Source organism: Poecilia reticulata, chromosome 22 (assembly GCF_904066995.2).
Source record: "Poecilia reticulata chromosome 22, P_reticulata-male-v2, whole genome shotgun sequence".
NCBI classification, from domain to species: Eukaryota; Metazoa; Chordata; class Actinopteri; order Cyprinodontiformes; family Poeciliidae; genus Poecilia; species Poecilia reticulata.
The window spans coordinates 23670610-23690835 of record NC_088851.1 but is presented as its reverse complement, the minus strand read 5'-3'; the positions used below and the strand labels follow the sequence as shown (position 1 = coordinate 23690835).

At 38.9% G+C, this 20226-nt stretch overlaps 1 protein-coding gene across 5 annotated transcripts in view; it reads right to left on the bottom strand.

Annotated features, from left to right (window-relative positions):
* Positions 1-20226, bottom strand: part of qkia (QKI, KH domain containing, RNA binding a) — an 85889-nt gene that overhangs the window by 51161 nt on the left and 14502 nt on the right. For all 5 annotated transcript variants that reach the window (XM_008399971.3, XM_008399973.3, XM_008399972.3 and 2 more), the window contains exon 2: positions 3528-3670. In XM_008399971.3, coding sequence (XP_008398193.1) covers positions 3528-3670 — 143 coding nt within the window. The remainder of the gene's footprint in view (positions 1-3527; positions 3671-20226) is intronic.

Below are 20226 nucleotides of genomic sequence, written 5' to 3'. Positions count from 1 at the left end.
GTTTCATTTTTAAATCTGAGGGAAAAGTGAGCAGAAATGCTCCAAAAAAAAAAAAAGAGGAAAAAAAAGCATCAACGTTGCCAAATCTTCTACAGCAGATGACATGATGCCAAATCACAGAACATCATTATCTGCTTTCATTGGAGAACCTGGAAGTCAGGAAGATGTGAACCTCTGGATATTTTTAAGAATTGTGCAATTTGGGAAATGAGCTTGAAAGTTTTGAGTCCTCAGCAGGGTCTCTTATGCTTTAGCAGCAGACACAAAGTGACAGATTTCCCTTCCTTCGTTATTCATTTATTTTCTCTCTCCCTTTTTGCATCATCCACTCCCTTACCTTGCATCTAATTAGCTACGCTCTTTATCCTTCCTAAAAATACAAACGGGATATAAAGACATTGTGACTCACTTTGTTCAGACTTCTTAAATCTCAGAACATGACAAACTCGGCTCTTAAGGAAGCCCGCTGAACATTTTTCCACTGGTTGTCTGCAAAACCCAAGTTTTTTACTCCAGCTACAGTTTTTATAAGTTCCAGCAGTTGCATTTAAAGCTGCAGCTTCTTAGGCAAACATGTAAACATAATAATTTTGCCAAATATTAAGACAGTGTCAGTATTGTCATGGATATCACAAGCAGTTAAGAGTTCATCCAACTAGCAACATATATATTTGAGGTGAAAACCATGAATGTTGCACAATATTAGGAGGTGATGTGGAGGTGAAGGACGGAATCGATTTTTCAACGCATCAAGATGCAGATGTGGACAAGTCGGACTAAATTAAACCTTATATTAAAGTTAAACTATGACCTCATTTGAAGGAAAGCAGAAGGTGTGAGAGCGGTGAATGAGAGTCACATGGCTCTAAATATAAATGAGCTATATAAGAATGTAGCGTTGTAGCAGCAGGTCGCTAAGAAGGATTTAGTTTTTAGTCGCAGATGAGGCGGTTATCTTAGACTCATTATGTAAAAGTTCAGATTTAGTCTGGACTGTGCAGAGACCACTGGTGGTGCGGATGTTTCTGATGCTTATTTTGTGTTTTTTGGTCTAAAATATTTAATCTCAGATTATGTTTGTTGGTGTACGGCAGCGGTCTGCACCCTTTACAAGCTAAAGAGCCATGCTTGTCCTCAGTCCAGTTAAATAAGCCTCGTTTAGAGTAGCAAAAGTTCCATGACCTTTTGAAAAAGATAAAATATCTACTACATGAAATTTGTTGTCTTTTTTTTAATGCACAGTTTGTGTATATATTTTTAGATTTTAAAATAAATAAAAACAAAACTTTTATAAAAACCATATACATTTACTTCTATGGGATGTTGATATTTTTGGAAAATGTAAAAAAAAAAAAAAAACATGCTGTAGATATTAGACCTAGAAAATATTACTGGTTATTTTGTGTCATTTTTTTGTAGAAATTCAATGAAATTATGACAAAACTTACAGTTAAAACAAACATTTTGTTACAATATGTACATTTAAGAGTAATTGTTACTTCTTTATCAAGCGAGGTGGGTGGGTGATCTGAGGTGACATCAATAATCGATTTATTACAACATCGAAGCCTATTAAATCATAATCGAATCCTGATTCCCAGCCGTGGTGATGTAGTTAAATATTATGATATAACTGCAGTTTTTGTCCACTCCTCTGTTTCTCATCCGTCATCAACACTTCATACTCTCTCTGTGACCTTTAGTATCTGGAGCGCCGTCGTCTGTGTCAAGTGAGGGAAACTAACCGAGAGAACGAGCTAAACCTTCCTGACACTTAGAAAATATGAGACAAAAAGCAGCCCTTTGGGATAATCACACCGATGCTGTGGTGACTTTAAATCTGCTAAATATCTAGGAGCATTACAGTGTTCTTAATTGTTGGGGGTTTTTTCTCACCATGCAAACAGGAAGTAGGATTTACTTCATTCAGCTCGGCGGCTGGCAGCTCCTGTCTGGCATTTACAGTTTTCCGTCTCTACTTGGAAATCTCACAAGGTGGGAGGTTATATGTAGACGCAGAAGAGCTAAAACAGGAATGAGAAATGTGTGTGTTCCTTTGCTGTGTCATTTTTAGGCTGCGAATCTCCAGAAGTCATCATGACCAACATGGGGAAACCCAATTAATTTAGTGCCTTACTTGACAGCTTGTAAACACAACGCAGAGTCACCGCCCCAATTCTGCAAGAAGCTCAGCATCCAGAGTGAGAACGAAGGACGCTGCACTTCACACTCCGTATGTGCGAATGACTTAGTTAACGTTGCAGGTCGCAATTATTGTGAGCTTTAACAACAACAAACAAATGTAATGAAAACCTTTACACATGGTGTCAGCAAGTTCAATTTGAAACTTTTTAAGACTTTTTAATGCCACCTTGAATGAGATTTAAGATAGAACAAAAATATAAATATAGAAGATGGTCGAGGTATCTGCTGTATTACAATCAAGAATAACAAAAAACTGAAATGTCGAGGTTTGTTTGTGGGTCTTGGCTTTGTGCTTCTCACTGCATATGGGTCTACAACCTTAACCCATAGTGACAGGATTAAAAAGTTTTTATTTTCTGTTATTTTTGCACAGAGTGCACCTATGAATAAATAAATGTGTATCCATTTATGCTAGATGCAAAAGAAGCTGGCTAGCTAGCAAGGGTATATTCGTAACTAGCTAGCCTCAATTGTCACAGAACGTAATGAAGATGTCTGCGCAACTCAAATTTTGTTCGACAGAAAAGTCAAGCGAGGAAAAAAAAAACATATACGAGATTAAATAGCAAAACTTAAGATCCTCAATTAACTTATTTAAGCCCAACTTACTTTGTTTTTATGAATTTAAGACTAAAGATTCGCTGACACCAAGTTTGCAGCAACCTTCGCTACAGGTTCAAACACCAAGTGGAAACATGTACACAAGTTCACTGAGGAGGTTTAGCAGGAACCAACAATGAAAGATCTGATGTGGAGAAGTGACTTAGCCCAAGTTCAGACACTGGAACCTGGTTCTAGTGTCAGCTGCAGCTGAGCTCAGCGTCTTATCAAGTCAGGAGGAAAAACTCATTCCATGTCCTGCTGAGTTCTGACCTGCTCCATCTACACCGACTCTTCTCATCAACAATGATATCTAAATACATCAGACTCTAAAAAACATCATGGGGTTTAAAGAGAAACATGGCTCCACAGAAAAATTTTTTTGTTTTCATCTTCGATATTCAAATAAAGAATAAAGCCGCATGAAAAAGATATTATGTAGTTGTGACACTTGAGCAAAACTGCGATGATGGTATCAGCTTCAGTATCTCAGGTTTTAGTATTAAAGAACAAAAAAGCAAACAGCATCAAACTACAGGTTCTACCAGCTATTAGAACCAACTAATATCAATTTCTTTGACTCCCAGTGTTACACTAGAAAACACACATGAAAGTAACTATAAATATAAATGTAATATTCTGGTATGAAACAAATTTGATCATTTGTTTCAAAGTTTTAACATTGAGAAGAACAAAGAGAGGCTCAGAGCTGCTGAACTTACGTCTGGGTACTCTTTGACAGGCACAAACAGTTTCTCCTGCAGGTGAACGATGGGTCCGATGGGTTCGGGCAGCTCCAGCGGGTGTCTGTCCACAAGGCCGTTCACTGTGTCGCTGTACATATCTTTACGCACTCTGTTGATCTCTGAAACACAATTAAAAAGGAACAAAGATTACTAACAGGGCAATTACACGGTTTTGGTTTTATTCACATTAAGTAAAAATGCTGCCATATTCACTTGACTGGTGTGCAAAAACCTAAAGTGATGATGAACAGAAATCTAAGGTAAATACACTGAAGCACAGAATAGGATTACACGTTTTTAGATGTTACAGATAAGGACGGCACCATTAGTAAAACATGCACAATTTCACCAGTAGTGACCGTTACCATGACGATATTGGCAGCGATTCACTGACATTTCGCCTAATCTTCCCTTTTCTTTCCATCAGAGATGCACCAATCAGATTTGTTATGACTAATTGCAATTTCCTGCTTTCTAAGAGGGCAGACTTGCTGAATTTCTTACATTTATTTAAAAAAAACTGAACAGTCTTTGACCAAGATGATTGTTTTGAATCCAACACAGAATGAGGTAATTACAAGAGGTAATTGCATCAAAAGTACAAATTTGTGGTTCTGCTTGAAGGGAGTAAAGAAGTGAAAGTCCAATCAGCTAGTTAAACTGATTCTTTATAAGAAAGAGAATGTCAACATGGCAATAAACATAAAGTAGGTCTGTCACAATGTAACAACAAATGTTGCTGGACGATAAATTGTCCCAGAAGTTATTGTGATAAACCATTTTCAGGTACAATAATAAGAATAAGTGGTATAATAATCTAAGAACACATTCACAGATATCAATAAACTTTACATTCTAATGAACATTTAACACAGCTGGACGATATTAAACTATAAATAAAATGAATTATGAAGTATCTGTAAACAAAATGTCATTAAAAAAAGAGGCTAGTTGTGACCAAAGTACCAGACTGAAGACTTCTTCATTCAGTTTTTGGTAGAAAGAGAAAAAGGAAAGAGAAAAACAATATATAGAAATTATTGAGCTTATTGCATTGCACCCAAGCACTTCCTTTACAATTGCAATGTAATTTCATATACTGTGCATCTCTACCACAGCAACTCTAAGGGTTCAGACCACTACTTTTCTCCTCAGAAATCTGAGTGAGATGGAAAATAATAAGACCAGACAGCTCTGATAAAACTAATAAACCTCTTCTTACTGAAACACTCCGTTACACACACACACACACACACACACACACACACACACACACACACACACACACACACACACACACAAAAAATCCTTTCCAGCTGACTTTAAGACCAACAACCTCCCACAACAGAAGAAAAGAGTCAAGACAAAGAACTGCTGCTTTTCACGAATGTCCACATGTGTGGAAATGTCACTGAAAACCGACAGCTGCAGTTATGACATACATAAGAAGACAAAAGACTCGGGTTACACAGCAACTTGCTAAGTCGCTATTACCGCACAATTACACTGTCACCGAGCGAAAAGAGCAAGAAAAATCAGATCAATAGGCAGAGATCGGAGGCGACAGGATTGAGAGAGAAAAGGCTCAGTGTCTCAGAAGGATTTAAGGAGGATGTTAGGTGTTGTACGCAGCAGATGTCATCCTGAAACTTTTCCCCTGCAGGATCTTCTAAATTAACCCGAAGCTAACTATAGTCGCCCTGAGCTGAGCCTCCCAGACCGCCAAAGAAACGATCAAAAACCTGAAGCCAGGCCAGACTTGCATTAGATTTTACTGACATTCTGAAAGATATTTGGTGTTTAAAGTTACACAGGGGTCATTTCAGGTCAAGGAGCTACACTTTTCCAGTACACAATTTCCAATGAATGGATTCAAGCAATAGACAGGAAAATAAATCTGATGGAATTTCCTGTTAGAAAGAGAAACTATCCTGAAACTGTAAAAAACACCTGCTAAAGTCATCTACAGTCTACTTGTATAGCTTCAGAGTGACGCTTTTACGAGTCACATGACCTTAGCTCTGCAGGATTCAAAGATAGTCTCAGTCTTTCCATATGATGACTTCCTTCTCCTGGTATCTAACCCAGAAATAAGATTATATCACTTCTACGCAGGAGGCAAGCCACATTATGCCCTACTTTTATCTGGCCAATCAGCTCTACAGTTTGGAGAATTACAGGTTTTGTCTCTTTAAGTGAACAGTTAAGAGACAAGATGAGCTAATATTATATCATTACCTCCTTTTTAAAAGTTAAATTATTTTGAAGAAAAACACTACGGATCCAAAGTATCTAAAGAGTATTTGTCCTCTGATAAAAGGTGAGAAAAAACCCTTATTCATATTTGACAATGCAACCCAACAAGCACCAGTAGCAATCCCACCTCTTCCAAATTGTTATTTCCTCTTGCTGAAATGCCACATTAACATAAGGGGGCCGAACCGGGCCATCAACGGAGACGTGCGGCATTTGACAACCTCTAATTTTAGTGCTGCAACTCTTTTCTGAAGCACTGCATTCACCTAAAAATTACCCCCTGCTTTACAAGGCCGACAAAAATCATTTATCTATCTGTCCACCCCGGCAGAAAGCCTCATGAGTGTGGAGACGTGGGTTTTAAGTGTGGATCACCAACTTGAGTGAGAGGGGCGGTGTTAAAGGAGGAAGGAATAAACAAAAGAAGGAGAAAATAAACTGGGTTGTCAGAGAAGGACTTTCATTGAACTCCAGTGTCTGCTAACAGGTCGCGCCAAGCAGAGCTCCGTTTTCCTCAGAGCCGTGAAGACGTGCCACTCTGGACCGGCAAGTTTCAGCAAGTTAAAACACATCCACATCATGTGCTGCATACTTCATCGCCATTACACACTTTGGACACATTGTGCTGCAGTTTGCCTTGAAGTCCATTATGCAGGAATTGGTGGTCAGTACCGTAAACCTTTGGTGTTGCTTCTTATAATTTACCGGTTCTCGCAACAGAAAACTACATTTAAAAAATGATGCCCAATGGTTAAAGGATCAGTCACCCACCAAAATAACCATCTTATGTAGTCTTAGTAAATACATAGTAGGAAGGAAGTTAAAGGAACTTTGTAGTGTCTTCAGAGGTTAGTGTTTTAAAGCGACTTCATGAGTGAATAATTTGTGTTATTACTGTTTTTATTTCCATCTTCTTGGATGAAATTTGTGAATTATATGCTAACATTTTTCAATAGGCAAATTTTTCATGTATTACAAATCAATTTGTATAAATAGTGGCTCCTGTTGGTTTCCACTGTATTGCTAAGATTGTGTCCACTGCATGTGTTAATGCATATTTGGTGTTTCAACTATTAAACTAAGAAGTCTAAAGCATTTGAGAAGGAGTCTCAAGTACTAACGTATTTTACCTATTTGTGGTGTGGCTGTGGTCCCCAAATCAACTTTCAACTTTGTGATTTTTTTGTCCAAAACAAAGAAAGACTTTAATCGGTAAAACTGCCATTGGAGGTGTTTAAAGCAGAAAATCATTATCTGGCATTAACTTTTTGCTCCAGTATTTCTTTTCCATTTCTTACCATATAACCGATATTTTCTTGACAATTTTGTATGAAAGGGAAACAGGTGGAGCACAAAATGAGAGGATCCCGAGAGCTAAATATATGAAGTAAAATTAAACTAAAGACAGAACATCAACCTTTATCATTGTTATAGGTGTGTGGAAGGTCGATTAGATCAAAAAAGTTAAACTTAAAGCCAGAGTGGAGTGATTCAGGCTTAGATGTGCCTCTAGACTCTAACAGCTCCTTTCTGCCTTGATAAAAGTTAAAACATGTCTCACTTTATCCATCTCTTTTTGTTTCGCTCGGTTTCTGCGGTTGTCAAACTCTGAAGAGAAAAGGAAAATGTTACAGACAGTGCCTGCATATCTATCTGCCGTTTGTCAGGAAAAGAAATGATTTCTCCTCATCTTCCGTTATCTTGTTCCCAGGGAGAAAGAGGGGAGGATGACAGGTGGAGGGGTCCGAGGTCTGACAGCAGGATACTTCAGGGGAGAAACTTTATTCACAACCTCAAAAAACCCAGCGCTATATTAAAAAACAATGGACAAGTCCATGAGGAGCTGCTGTAATCAGGTTAAAGACAGGTGAACATCACACAATGAGCTGCTCCATAGGAGAATGGGAACAGGTCCGTTAAGAGGCCAAAAATAGACGTGCTCCGTAACGGCTTTGTCCTCGGCGTGTGGGCTCAGAGCCAACCATCCTCTGACCAGGCAGCGCACCTCTGTCCGCACGCAAAGCAGAAAAAAGGAGAGCAGAGCAACAGAGCAAAGGAGCGTAATGGCCAAATAATCAATGCTGTCCGCTTTACAAGAGAAAAGCTGCTTTGGTTGCCTTGTGATGCCTGGTATTAGGCTGATAAAATCTGGCACCTGAAACAGATCCGATTCCAACACCAATTAATCTGTAAACCAAAATGATCAAATGTTCAGACTCCTGCAGATAGTTTGAAAGTCTTCTTGCTTGGGGTGATTTAAAATCAAAACCTATTTTTTATCCTCCCTGCAGACGTCGCTTTGCTCCAGCCATCGTTTCCACCGGGGAGGAGAACTTCTACAAACCTGAGGTAACGTAATGAGATTCCCTCCAAAAAAAAAAAAAAAAAGGGGGAGCTACTGCAATCATAAATGCACCCAAATGTGGCGGTGCCGAGTAAAACAAGACTCTCTGGAGAAACACGCTTTTTCACTTTAAAGCTGAGCACTTTAGCCATCACAAAGCCTGGTTACCCTTTGCAAACTGAAAGGATTTGGGTGTTTAATGCATTCCTGGCCTTTATTCACGGCACAGACAACTTTATCCAAGATGACACTCCGCCTCAGCCGTTTAGGGCTCTGGCAGGACAAGCATATAGGAGAGGGAGTGAGCTTTTAAAGCAGAAGTCTACTGTGCATTTTGGGGGAGACTGAAACTTAAAAGTGTCTGCATTTCTAGGTTTTTATCAACAACTCACAGCCCATCTTCCCTCGCTCTCCGTCTGCAGCTGCACAATCCTTTGATATTCATACTTAAAACTATTCCTGTCCCTTCAATGACTTGAGGGGACAGTGCATAACATAGTTAAGCACAGTTTGTCCTTCATTCTTAAAATTAAAAATAAGTTTTTATGAAATGCGCTGCATCAACTAATAGATGTGCATCTACTGGTTCCTGAACATTCTGGATCAGGGAACGTTGACAATCTTTTGGAAATTAGATGGGTCATGGTCTCTAAACTTCAGAATGTCACTTCTAATCATTTCTGTGTGTTTTGAAATACGAAATGTTGCGACACAACAGAGCTGTGTAACACCGACTGCCCTCTCACACACTACAACAGCAATCAATCAAGTACATGGCAGAAAATCTGTCTGTTCTCAAAAAGTTATTTTTGTGGATCTTGTTGAAAAAAAACAATGTTATATTTTGCAATCTATTTTCAAAAGTGCCAAAAAAACGGTAGCTATATTGAGAGAGCTATATTCTGTCATGGAGATATGTTATTGTTTTCAGATTAGGTTTATGTCTGTCCAATAACTGGCAGTTTGTGCCTCCATGCAGAAAAAGACAGCTATGTAACTTTGGTCTGCTTTTTGAAAACCTGTTTTAAAACGGTTTATCATGTTATCCAGATACAGTGGACCCCAGCCTTTTTGCAGTTCAGCATTCACAGGTCTGTCTGTAAAATTTGACTCCAAGGAAAAGTCGCCCATTAGCGGCTTGTTTCATATGGCATTTCTAAAATATCTGAGAGAACATATAGCTTGGGAACCAGAAATACCTAGACACACTGCTGCTGGCTGGCATTTCCAAAGCAGCCAATCCAGGAGCAGCATTTATTTTCCTTTGTGGAGAAAAGGAAAACGGAGGATGTTAGCTTCTGTAGTACAGTAATGCCAAGATAATGTCCACTGCATTAATGGATATTAATGTATATTTGGTGTCTGGACTGCCAAAACATATTATAAGTGGTTTTAAAAGGTGTCTCAACTATTTGTGGATTTTTAGCAACCAGTGGCCAGCTGTGGTTCCTAACCCTCATGAATATCGAAGATCCACTCTATATGTTTTGTCATATTTAGTTCTTGAAGCAAAAAAATGAAATACCCATCTGGGCAGGACATGGCTTTACAAATCTATATTAACCATCTGGATTTTCCTTCCCACTGCTAACCACAGACTAAACTAATGATCCTAACTGTCAATCTGTGACTTTGTAACTAAACCACAATAAATAAAATCTGTAGTGCACCGTTTCACAACTAATCCAACCTCACGGAGGTTGTGAAGATTGTTAAATCAAACAACAAAACTCATTTTGAAATGCATAATCCAAATAGGCGCTGCTTTCAATAATTCATCTCAGCCTACCAGTTTCTAACTAGTGAATCCGTCTCGTCTAGCCTCCATATGCATGAGAAAGTAACCTGGAGCACAGTTCTAACTCCATTATAAAACACTGACTGGAAAATAGAAAGAATGTAATACAGCAAGGCTGAACTTTGGACACAGAAAAAGGACTGGGGATTTCATCACAAATTCTTTCGGGACTCTGAAACTGCTGCTTCAGGCATTTTGCTTTCGCAAAGCAACAAGAAATTTTCCACAAAGGGAACGAAACTCTTCAAAACCTGCGAGTCAAGTCATACAAAACTGTAACATATGTAGGCACATCCTGAGAACTAAAAGCAGAACTAAAGCTGGAATATGAGAAGCTTCTATATTGGAGTTTTGACTCCAACAAATAAATACTGATTTTATTTTTCCTGTTCTTAGAGCTACAGTACACTAGGGGGTTCACAGTGTACCGCAGCCACTGGGCTCTTAAATGGGTATGGGTCAAGGTTGGATCACATTGTGCTTCAATTGTGTTTCACTTTTAGTCAATATATATAACCAGCAGAAATATGATTCAACCTTAAATAACACAAACTGAAATTTAGCCACTCAAAATTAGGGATGCACCACTTTTTTTATAATGATAAAAATACCTGAGGCTTAGTATCGACTGATGCCAGTCCAATGCAGAAATTACTGAATGAACTCAAAATTTTTCTATTTCTAAACACAGACATAAATGTACTGAATAAAAAAAACTTATTTGATAACTGCACCAGTACAGAACACTTACAAAGCAGGAAATTAGACTGAATAGATCTGCTCTTGTCACCAATGTAAAATCTCTACATTTTTAACCAACGACTAGATGATACAACATCTTTAACAGTATTCGTAGCTAGAGAGGATGTATCAACCAACAGGTGTGGTAATTTAGACACTAGTTTGGCTGTATTCACAACAAAACTAATTAGCATAACTCATTCATAAGAGGTCAAACTTTTAAAGTCATTGTTAAAAGCCTCAGCTTTAAAGCCAGACATTATTCCACTATATTCACAGGAGAGCCACTGAAAACAAGTCTTCAGTAGCTCTAAGAAGAAACACACACTTTTATCCAAAGGAGAAGATTTTGTCTCAATATCTTTTATTAAAGCAGGTAAAGTGAAACTGTTCAGGATCAGGATGGGCCTCAGAGTATGGGACTGACCTAAGAAGGCTTCTGGACTCTTCTGTCTGAGTCAGGTAAAAAATAGACACACACCAGCACATGGGTAAACAGAAAATCAGCATAGGAGTTATTCATCCATACAAATTGAGGACAGACTCTGCCTTCTACAAAACTGCTTACACACTGTAACAGAAACACAACCTTTCTGAAGCAAACCGTGTGGCTAAAAATGCTGGCTTTAAGTGTGCACATGAACATGTATATATATAACTCAGCCAACTCCATCCTTGAAAGCAGCACGTTCTGCTCTCTGATCTTCAATAATGAGCTGCAGCTGCTGAAAATAACAACACAGGCTAGAAAACAACTACAGCCAACTCCGTCCTGGACAGTGTCCCCGCAAAAACTTCAAGTACACACACAAGACTAAAAAAACAAAAACCTAACTCCTAACTAAACATTAAAACACCCACACACATGAGCTAATGAGCCTGTGTGCGTTTGTAGGCAAGGCTCCCCCGAGAGCATGAACCCACAGAAATAACGCTGCACATGGAGGGAGGAGGAAGACTGCCTGGGAGAAAAAACTGCTAAACAAATACAGCAGGAAGTTTCACTAGCTTGCGTTACTAGCCACCGGTTCATGTTCAAGTTACAGATTGAGAGATTTAAAACAGAACGCCAGAGCTGCTCTGAGACAAAAGAGCTATAATAATCCAGATTATTATAAACAAAGCAAACTGCATGCATGGTTCCCCATAAACAATACTGAAGTTTGAAGAAATAGGAAAAAGTCTAGTATGTTTTTGCAACCAGTTTACATATCCAGTCTTTCAAAATAGTTTATTAACTATGGAAATATTAACTTTAAACTGCTTTTAAATTTTAGAATTATATTCAGCTTAAACTACCACAGAACCAAGGTAGCGACTGAATAGCAGTTACACCTGTTGGTGCATAACCTATACACACCAAGCAGTTAACTGGAAATACTTTGCTGCCATCTAGTGTTCAGAGTTATGTCCAGCTGTGCTTAAATCCATTAATTTGTATATTTAATAACTAACCCTAACCCTAATTTGTTGGGTTTGTGTAATATTGACAATAATTTATATTTAAAAACATTAATAATTTAGTATTTTATATAATGAAACAAATTCAGACAATGAGGGATTAAATACAAAAATGAAAAGAAAAGAAAAAACAGTGCTCCATTTCAAAATCCACAAATCTCAGTACTGACTGGAGAATCCTATCAGAAATGGAGGTTTTGTACAGCACTGTTTTGGAACGTTTACATCTTAAATCTGTTTATATTAAGAAAAACACGATTAAACTTGGCAGATTAAGTGATTTTTTTTTTTCCTTGGAGGACAAAAAAAAGGTAACTCTTTCTATCTCTATCGAAAACCTGGCATTACTTAACTTGTCAAAACAAGAATCAATGTGTTAAGAGTTTTAAGAAACCAGAAATTGGTACTGCAAAATTGTCTGACTGATGCATCTCTAATTGTTACTTTCTTGTAAGTCAGAAACAACAAGAAGTCTAGTGCATCTTCTATTCTGCCTGAAGCCTTGGGAATATGTATTCTAAAATGGGAACATGTAGGTGTGGTGATGGCCAAGAACAGCAATCAGCAAAGCCATTTATCATAATCGGTGGCAAACGCAATGTTTTCTGGGGCTGTCAGCGTGACTGGATGCAGGAAGAGAAAAAAAGGTTCCTGGCTGAATGGGGCTTTCTGTGACTGCTGGCAGTAATGGGGACAGCGTGCTAGAAAAAAAGTGTCAGAGCGTGTTAGTTTGGTGATTAAACAAAGCAAACAGATGATGCAGACAAGGAGAGAAGGAAAGGCAGAGCTAAACAGAGACGGGTGAGAGGCAGAAACGGAGATAAGAGAAACTATCAAATCTCTGGAGATGTTCAGATTCTTATCCACGTAATACGATCATGTAGACGTCTGATTAGACTCAAATTAATTCTGCAGGATGGCCGCAGTCTTAATCATACAATTGGAGCCAAACTATCGTCCATGACAGGAAACGGAGAATCGCTCTTGGAGCCATTAGCAGGTTGGCGGACCTGAAGAAAGCTCTCAAGGGGGCCTTTAAAAATGTTACACTGTAAAGAAAAATATGTTCTTGCATCTAATGCTGACTTTAAATACGTTTTTATTAAAGCAATACTTAGCATGCAGATATACTAATCAATCGGTCAGTGATTGGAACCATCCAATTTTCTTTTAATTTAAGTAAAATCAGTTTTTGTTTTTTATTACTTTTAATTTATGCTTTAAACTAAGAGCAGAGTTTTCAGCTACTTAAAAAGCAGATACAGTTTTGGAGTTGATGGCTTGATGCTTAAAAGAGGATTCTTTTTTTTTTCATCCATCAAATTCTTTTATTCAGATTATCAAAATAACTACATTCACCTCAGAAACTAGAATATTAAATTCCATAGCATGACCCCCTAAAATGGCAGGTTAGACCTGAAACTTAAATCTGTACTCACCAGAAAACCCTGGGGGGTGTATTTTAAAACACCAACCAATCAGTTGGCCAGAATCAGACATTTTGTCTTTGAATAACTTTGATCTGGGATCAGCAGCAACTCAACATCTTCGGTCTGGGAATGCATCAAAAACACGAAAATCCTAATCAGTGCATCTTGCTGTAATTTATTACTAGCAACAGAAGAAACAATATAACTAGAAAAGGGGTGTAGTTCACCGTGTCATTTGTCAACTTTTTAAACCGAATTAAATGTGTGAATAAATCCAGGTGGTCATATAAATGTAATCAGGGCTGTGAGATAAAACTTCTCTCTCCCAGACACAATCACACCATCAAAGCCCCCAGCTTAAAAGTAAAAGAGCTTCCGATAGTATCTAGAGAGCCATTAGGGCCCCGATCTAAAATTAGAAAAACGGGATCATCTCCATCTTTGATGATGTGGAACTGCTTTATGGGGCTGTCTGTTAGTGGGGGGGCAAGCTGGCGGCTCAATGAGCCGTGGGAGTGGCAGTTTTCTGCACTTATTGGGGTCTGCCACAGAGCGTGCTGGTACTGCCAGGGAGGGTTAACTTGATACAGGACCATAATGGTTCGCTTCTAATGGCTGCTGCAAGCGGCTAAGCTTTATTACTCCCAGCAGGAGGCTGGGGGGGCAGTGGGGGTTGTGCTTCTATATGTGCGTTTGAGGGAGTCACCCCAAGGTGGGAGTTAGATGGACATTCAAGAAGTAGTGTGGTGGAAACAGGAAGCCAGTAGTTTTTTCTCACAACTTTAACCTTTTTAGTAATTTTTAAGAAGTTCCCTGCAGCTCCTTTCTTTCTTCTTGCTTCACTTTGTAAAGCAACCCAATTTGCTACCTCAGCCAAATCAGCCAACCTAATGCACACAATTGCAGACTCAGACTCCTTCAAAAATATCAAGCGAATGCAGACGACTTGAGCGCAGTTTCCTCCACCTAAAGGAGAGGCGGATGTAGCGTTAAATTGGAATCCAAAGCGATTGTCATTTAACAGCCTGGCTTTCACAGAGAAGCCTCGTGAGCTTAAAATGGTTTCACAAATTTCACAGAATGCATACTGTCAAAACAGAAGAAAAGAAACCGCCTCAATTAGGCATCAGAGAGCAGAGGTTTTATGAAATAAAAACGTACAGATGTTGAGAGAGGAGCAGCTAGAACGAGGTGATTAAGCAGCACAAAAAGCAGGAAGGATGCAGAAAAAAGTACTAAATTCTGATTTCAGTGTTTAACCCAATAATCTGACACAGCTCCAATCATTTTCTCCTCATCTCTACCCGCGTTACACAGCCTGAATGGGCTGACCTTCCCTCCATTCAAGGACTTGTATGGGTCTAGTGTCAGAAAGAAGGCAGATCCCACACATCCTGGACACAAACTGTTTCAATTTCTACATTGAGGCTGTCACAACAGAGACAGTTTTGTCACCTTTTATATATTTATACTTTAAAGTTCTTCACTGAGACTGATGTGGAACCAAACCTGGCAAATAAACATGATTCTGATTCAGAATAGTCAGTAAGTATTTGATTTCTGGATTTACTTTTTCAAACAGATCTATTTTCTTTAAGTGAAAGTACACATTTATGGAGAATGAAGAAAAAACATGACGTTTGCAGCTTATTAAACCAAAAGTGGGATTGATCAGCAAATAGTGCATGAAAATACACAGAAATCCTGCTAAAATCAGCAGCATTTTTATTAAAGGGTAAAAGCGGAATATGATGAGATTGATAGGTATATTTTTTATTCTTTGTAAAATATTTGTCATTTTACAAAGCATAGAACATTATTCAATAAGCTGAGTTTGCAGTGATATAACTGAGAAGTCTGATGTCCAATATTTATTAAATAAAGATTGGATTTGATCACTTCTGGTCAACATAAATATGTTATTGTAGGTAAAAGTAAACAATAATTATCAGGTTATAATTGTTAAGAAAAAGGAGGAGAGTCTGGATGTCAGAAGTGTCTCTACCTGACAAAGTAGGCACCTGGAGTCACAGCCTTACACACAAGTATTCATATTTCCTATATATATACACACACACGCACGCACACACACCCCACAGGAATGTGTTTGAGGGGAGGGGTTCTGAGTGAAATGAAGTACAGGATGTCTGCAGCAAGATGTGAGAATAGAAGATAAGGAATGTTAAGAATAACAGGATGCAAAGTCAGGAAGCATGCCCATGGGGTGTTATGTCTGAGTATGAACGGTGGATGTGAGCAGTCCTTGGTCCCGATTCAGTCTGGAGTTCTCCAGGAATCTTACTGCTGCAGCAGTTCTTCACCAAACCGTCTCAGAGTTAAATCAACGGGTCTGAATAAGTAATGAAGTAAGAGTTACACAGTTACACAAAAATAAATAGGAGTTTAAATAAGGAGGCCCAAAAATAGCTGTAAAAGTGCTGGTCATTGTTCTCTGTAAGTGTGTTTACACATGACCGCCTCTTTGGTCCCACAACAATAACAGGAAAGGTCCAGCTGTCAGGAGAGGAAACAGCAGAGGAAAAGGATGGGGACGTGAGGGGACATGATAAGACGCATAGCACTTCCTGTTCCCACCCCCGTCGCCCAGGCGACCACAGTCCACACAACCTCCAGCAGGAACAGACAATAGGAAAATTTGTCATGCTTGATTTTGACCATCTGTGTAATATACACTTCAAGTGATCCAGCTCCGTTTTTAAAGCCCTGATCTGAGGTTTCCTGCCCGATAACAACTGGCCATTTTCTTTGAGGTCAGACTCAAACTGGAACACAAAAAACTAAATTGGAGGAGCTTTGAATCAAACAGAACATGAAAGAATTGTAAGATCACTCCCATTTCTGCATCAAAGCGTCAGTCCTCAACTGTTATCTGACTTTTAAAAAAAGTTTCAAAGTGCATGCTGTGGGCTGCTGTGTTTCTATACTGAAAACAATGAGAGTTTTGGCTATGATGGTTTTCATAAATATAGGGAAAATCTGTATTGTATACATTCATTATGAATGTATACAAGTAGGACAGAGCAGAAAAAATACAACGTGACTATTTGTAAAACACAGTCAGAGACATCCTTACTGTAAATGTTGGAGGAATCTTTGCATGATTGAACACCTTGAATTTTTCTTAAAGTAACAGATGGAAGCAGCAGCCAAAGACACACAGATTTAAAAAAAATACACCACCATACACAGCTTTATTGGGTGAACGTTTGGTAGGCCGGTGACTGACAGAATGAGGTAAGATCACATCATTTCCCCTCATTATCAGGGAATCGTGTCACAAGATCACAACAGGCGGATGCTGACGGAACAAAAAGATCAATGTTTGGGCCTGGTTTTTATTTTGAACATCTGTTCTCCTGTCCGTCCGTCTGTCCATCTGTCTGGAGAGCAGAGTTAAAACTCAGTCGCCATCGGCGAGGCATCACTGATCTCAGTGGGATTAATGCCATCACTGTAATCAGGGGTGGACAGGGACATATGTTTTTTAAACTTTTTATGTTTAATCAGGGTAAAATTATTACCAACACAATTTTCCAACAACGTACTGGTTGACTTTTATTGAAAAGCAGACTTTAGGCTGCACCTATATCAGTTTTTATTTACATTATTAAGCTCAGCTAAATATAGTAAGCATTTTGAAAAAGTGACCCAAATCCTGTTTTTATGACTGAGAATAAATTTGTTCACCCAGGCCTAAAATAATTTGAAAACTAAATGCCTTTTTTTTCTTTTCTTTTTTTTAAAACACAGCAAATGTGTAAAATAATTTTTACATTTAGATCTACAATGAATAACATCCCTTTCCTACAAAATAGAAAAAGGAGAAGTTAATTTGCTTGCAAACCTCTGCATTAAATGATGACTTAATGTCTAACTAAATGGTTTCCTGACAACATAAAGTGAAACTAAAATCTAAATATATTTCAAATGATTGTTCACAGCAAACCAGAAGAAAAGTGTCATATTTTCAGGCAATGTTTTGCAAAAGAATTAATACCTTTCCAACCTTTTAACATTTTGTCATGTCACAACCACAAATTTCAATGTATTTGATCCGTATACTAAACACATAGTGCACAATTGTGAAGTGGAAAGGAAGGGATACATAATTATGGTATTTTAAATATAACATCTGAAAAGTGTGGCATGCACTTGTATTCTCTGTTACCTGCAAATAAAATCTAGTTTTCTAGTGGCTCTGAAAACAAACAGCATCATTAAGTCTTAGAGTCACAGCAAACAGGTCAGGAAGGAAGTTATGGACAAGCTCAAAGCTGTCAGGTTATAAAATAATATCGCAAGCTGTAAACATATGATCAGTGCATCTCTAATGTCTGTATTGGTCCCAATATTGAAAAAAATTCTAGATCATGTATTGTGACAATGTGCCTGATCCATAAAAACTTTGTGTTCTGAGCAACGGCATACTTTATTATTTATTTTGGATCTTGAATTCGTAATTATGCTTTCTGAAACTCTTCAAAGTTTTTGTTGCAGTTTATTTTTACATGTTTGTTCGAACCAGGAAGTCAACCTGTTGTTGTTTCTTTGCTATATATTTTACATTCACTGTTATAGTCCTAATTCCACTGAGTGAATAAATTAAAGTTGTCAAATACATGCAAACTTCAGGTCATTTATGTCTGTTTAACAAAAGGAAACGTTTTAAGTCAATTCAGCACCATTTTTCTGTATCAGCCGATACTAAACCTCAGATATCGGTAATGAAACATGTGGATTGATGCATCTCTACAACACAGCACAGATCACAACAAAATGGAAGCAGTAGGGCACCACTGAGAGGTGCAGCAGAGCAGCCAAAAGGCTCCTGGTCTGTAGAGGTCCACACCTCAGGAGGGAGAATTTGTCCTCCATAACATAAAAGCCATTGTTGAAAGAAAGACAAGAGTCCTGCTTGCTGTTCGCCGGAAACCGTGTAGGAAAGACAGCAAACATGAGGAAGAAGCTGCTCTGGTCAGATAAGGCCTGAACTGAACTTTTCAACTTTCCAGCAGCATCACCTGTTTGGGGCTGCAGACCGGAGACTGGAACGGAGGAGACGACATTCAGAAAACAGTGAAATGTGAAAAAGTTCAAGGGGAGTAAAAGATTTTTGGAGGCACTTTATACGCCTCCATAATTAACATCACGTTTGTTTTCAATAAAGTTAAGTGTGCGCATTAAGACTCCCCCTCCTTCACAGAAAAAGTTCAGAAAGAACAGGAAGGAGGACAAACAGGTTACACAACAAAGAGCCTGTCTGCGTTGATCTTAAGACCCAGCTGAGGCGGGTTGGGACCTGCAGCTTTATCTGAAGCTCCCATCAGACTGCCAATCCCAGTCCCAGGCATTCAGTAACAATCAAATCACAGCTATTGTTGAGACTTAATGCTAGATTTGTTGGTTTTTTTTCTGAATTTCTCCAGAAGTCTAAACAAAAAAATTAAGTGATAAGATGGACTGCACGCACATGTGGCTTTCAATAAGGCTGCAGATTAGCAACGGTGAAAAACTGAAGCAGTAAAAACAGGAAACAAGGTCTGCCCCGACCTACTGGCATCCATTTACAGATCATAACAGAAGCTGTTCGTTGTGCATCTGCTGAAGATTACCTTCATCATCTGTTTAGTCTGCCAAGAAAGAATGATCTCGTTTTTGTAGAGCTAAAAAGAAGGAAGGAAGCGTCATACCTCCTGGGTCAGAATGCTAGACTGGGAGGGGAGGAGTGGGATAAAAGAAAAGGCAAGAACCCTTCTCGCTGACTCAACTGTCATTAACCATGCTTTCACTAAGCTTAAGCTTTTAAACATTGATCTGCCTCAAAGCACTTGGGTGTGAGGGCTTAACAAATCTGTAAGCGCATATATGCATGTACACAATTACAGCCGGCGGGTGCGGACGCGTCATCTCCGCTAACTGATGTCTGAGGCCGGCCATGAGTGAGTAGCAGAGGCGAGCAGATGCTGCGATCCCTGAGTGCAGTTACTGAGAGCCGGGCTGATGCAAACCGACAGAGCGCGATGCAGGCCTTTAATGTCACCACTGGTCCTCACATGAAAGAGGCAATGTAGCCCCAAGGCTGGATTTTTACCACACAGTCGCACATACACAGAAGGAAGCTGCAAAAGGGGTAAAAAAAAACAATTGGAAAAAGAAGAAAACGGCAAGACAGAAAGGACATGATGGTGGTGGGAGCGGTGGAGGGACTCTGCTAAAATAAATAGAGAAGAAAAAGACAAAGCTGGGAAAAATGAGTCATCCCCTTGGGAGAAACCACGCTGGAAACACAGCTGCAATTAAATAGTTCTTGTATTGACTGCTGCATTATAAATAAGGAAGGACGAGCAGAAGGGTTTCTGCACGTTTAAGGCTTAAAGATAAAGAAGAAAGCAAAGTGAACGTGTCTGTCGGAGGTGAACAGCCCAGGGTTTTACATGGAGCGTCGATAAAACCAGGCCCCGGTTCATCGACGGTGTCAGTTACTCAATAAAAATAAGGTTGCGGGAAGAACACCCACAACAACAGGCTAAACTTGAACGGCGGGAGAGGAAGAGAGAAACAGAGGGAGGAAGATTAAAGGGGACAGAATGAGACAAGTCCATCTCCTACCAGACTATTCTTCAC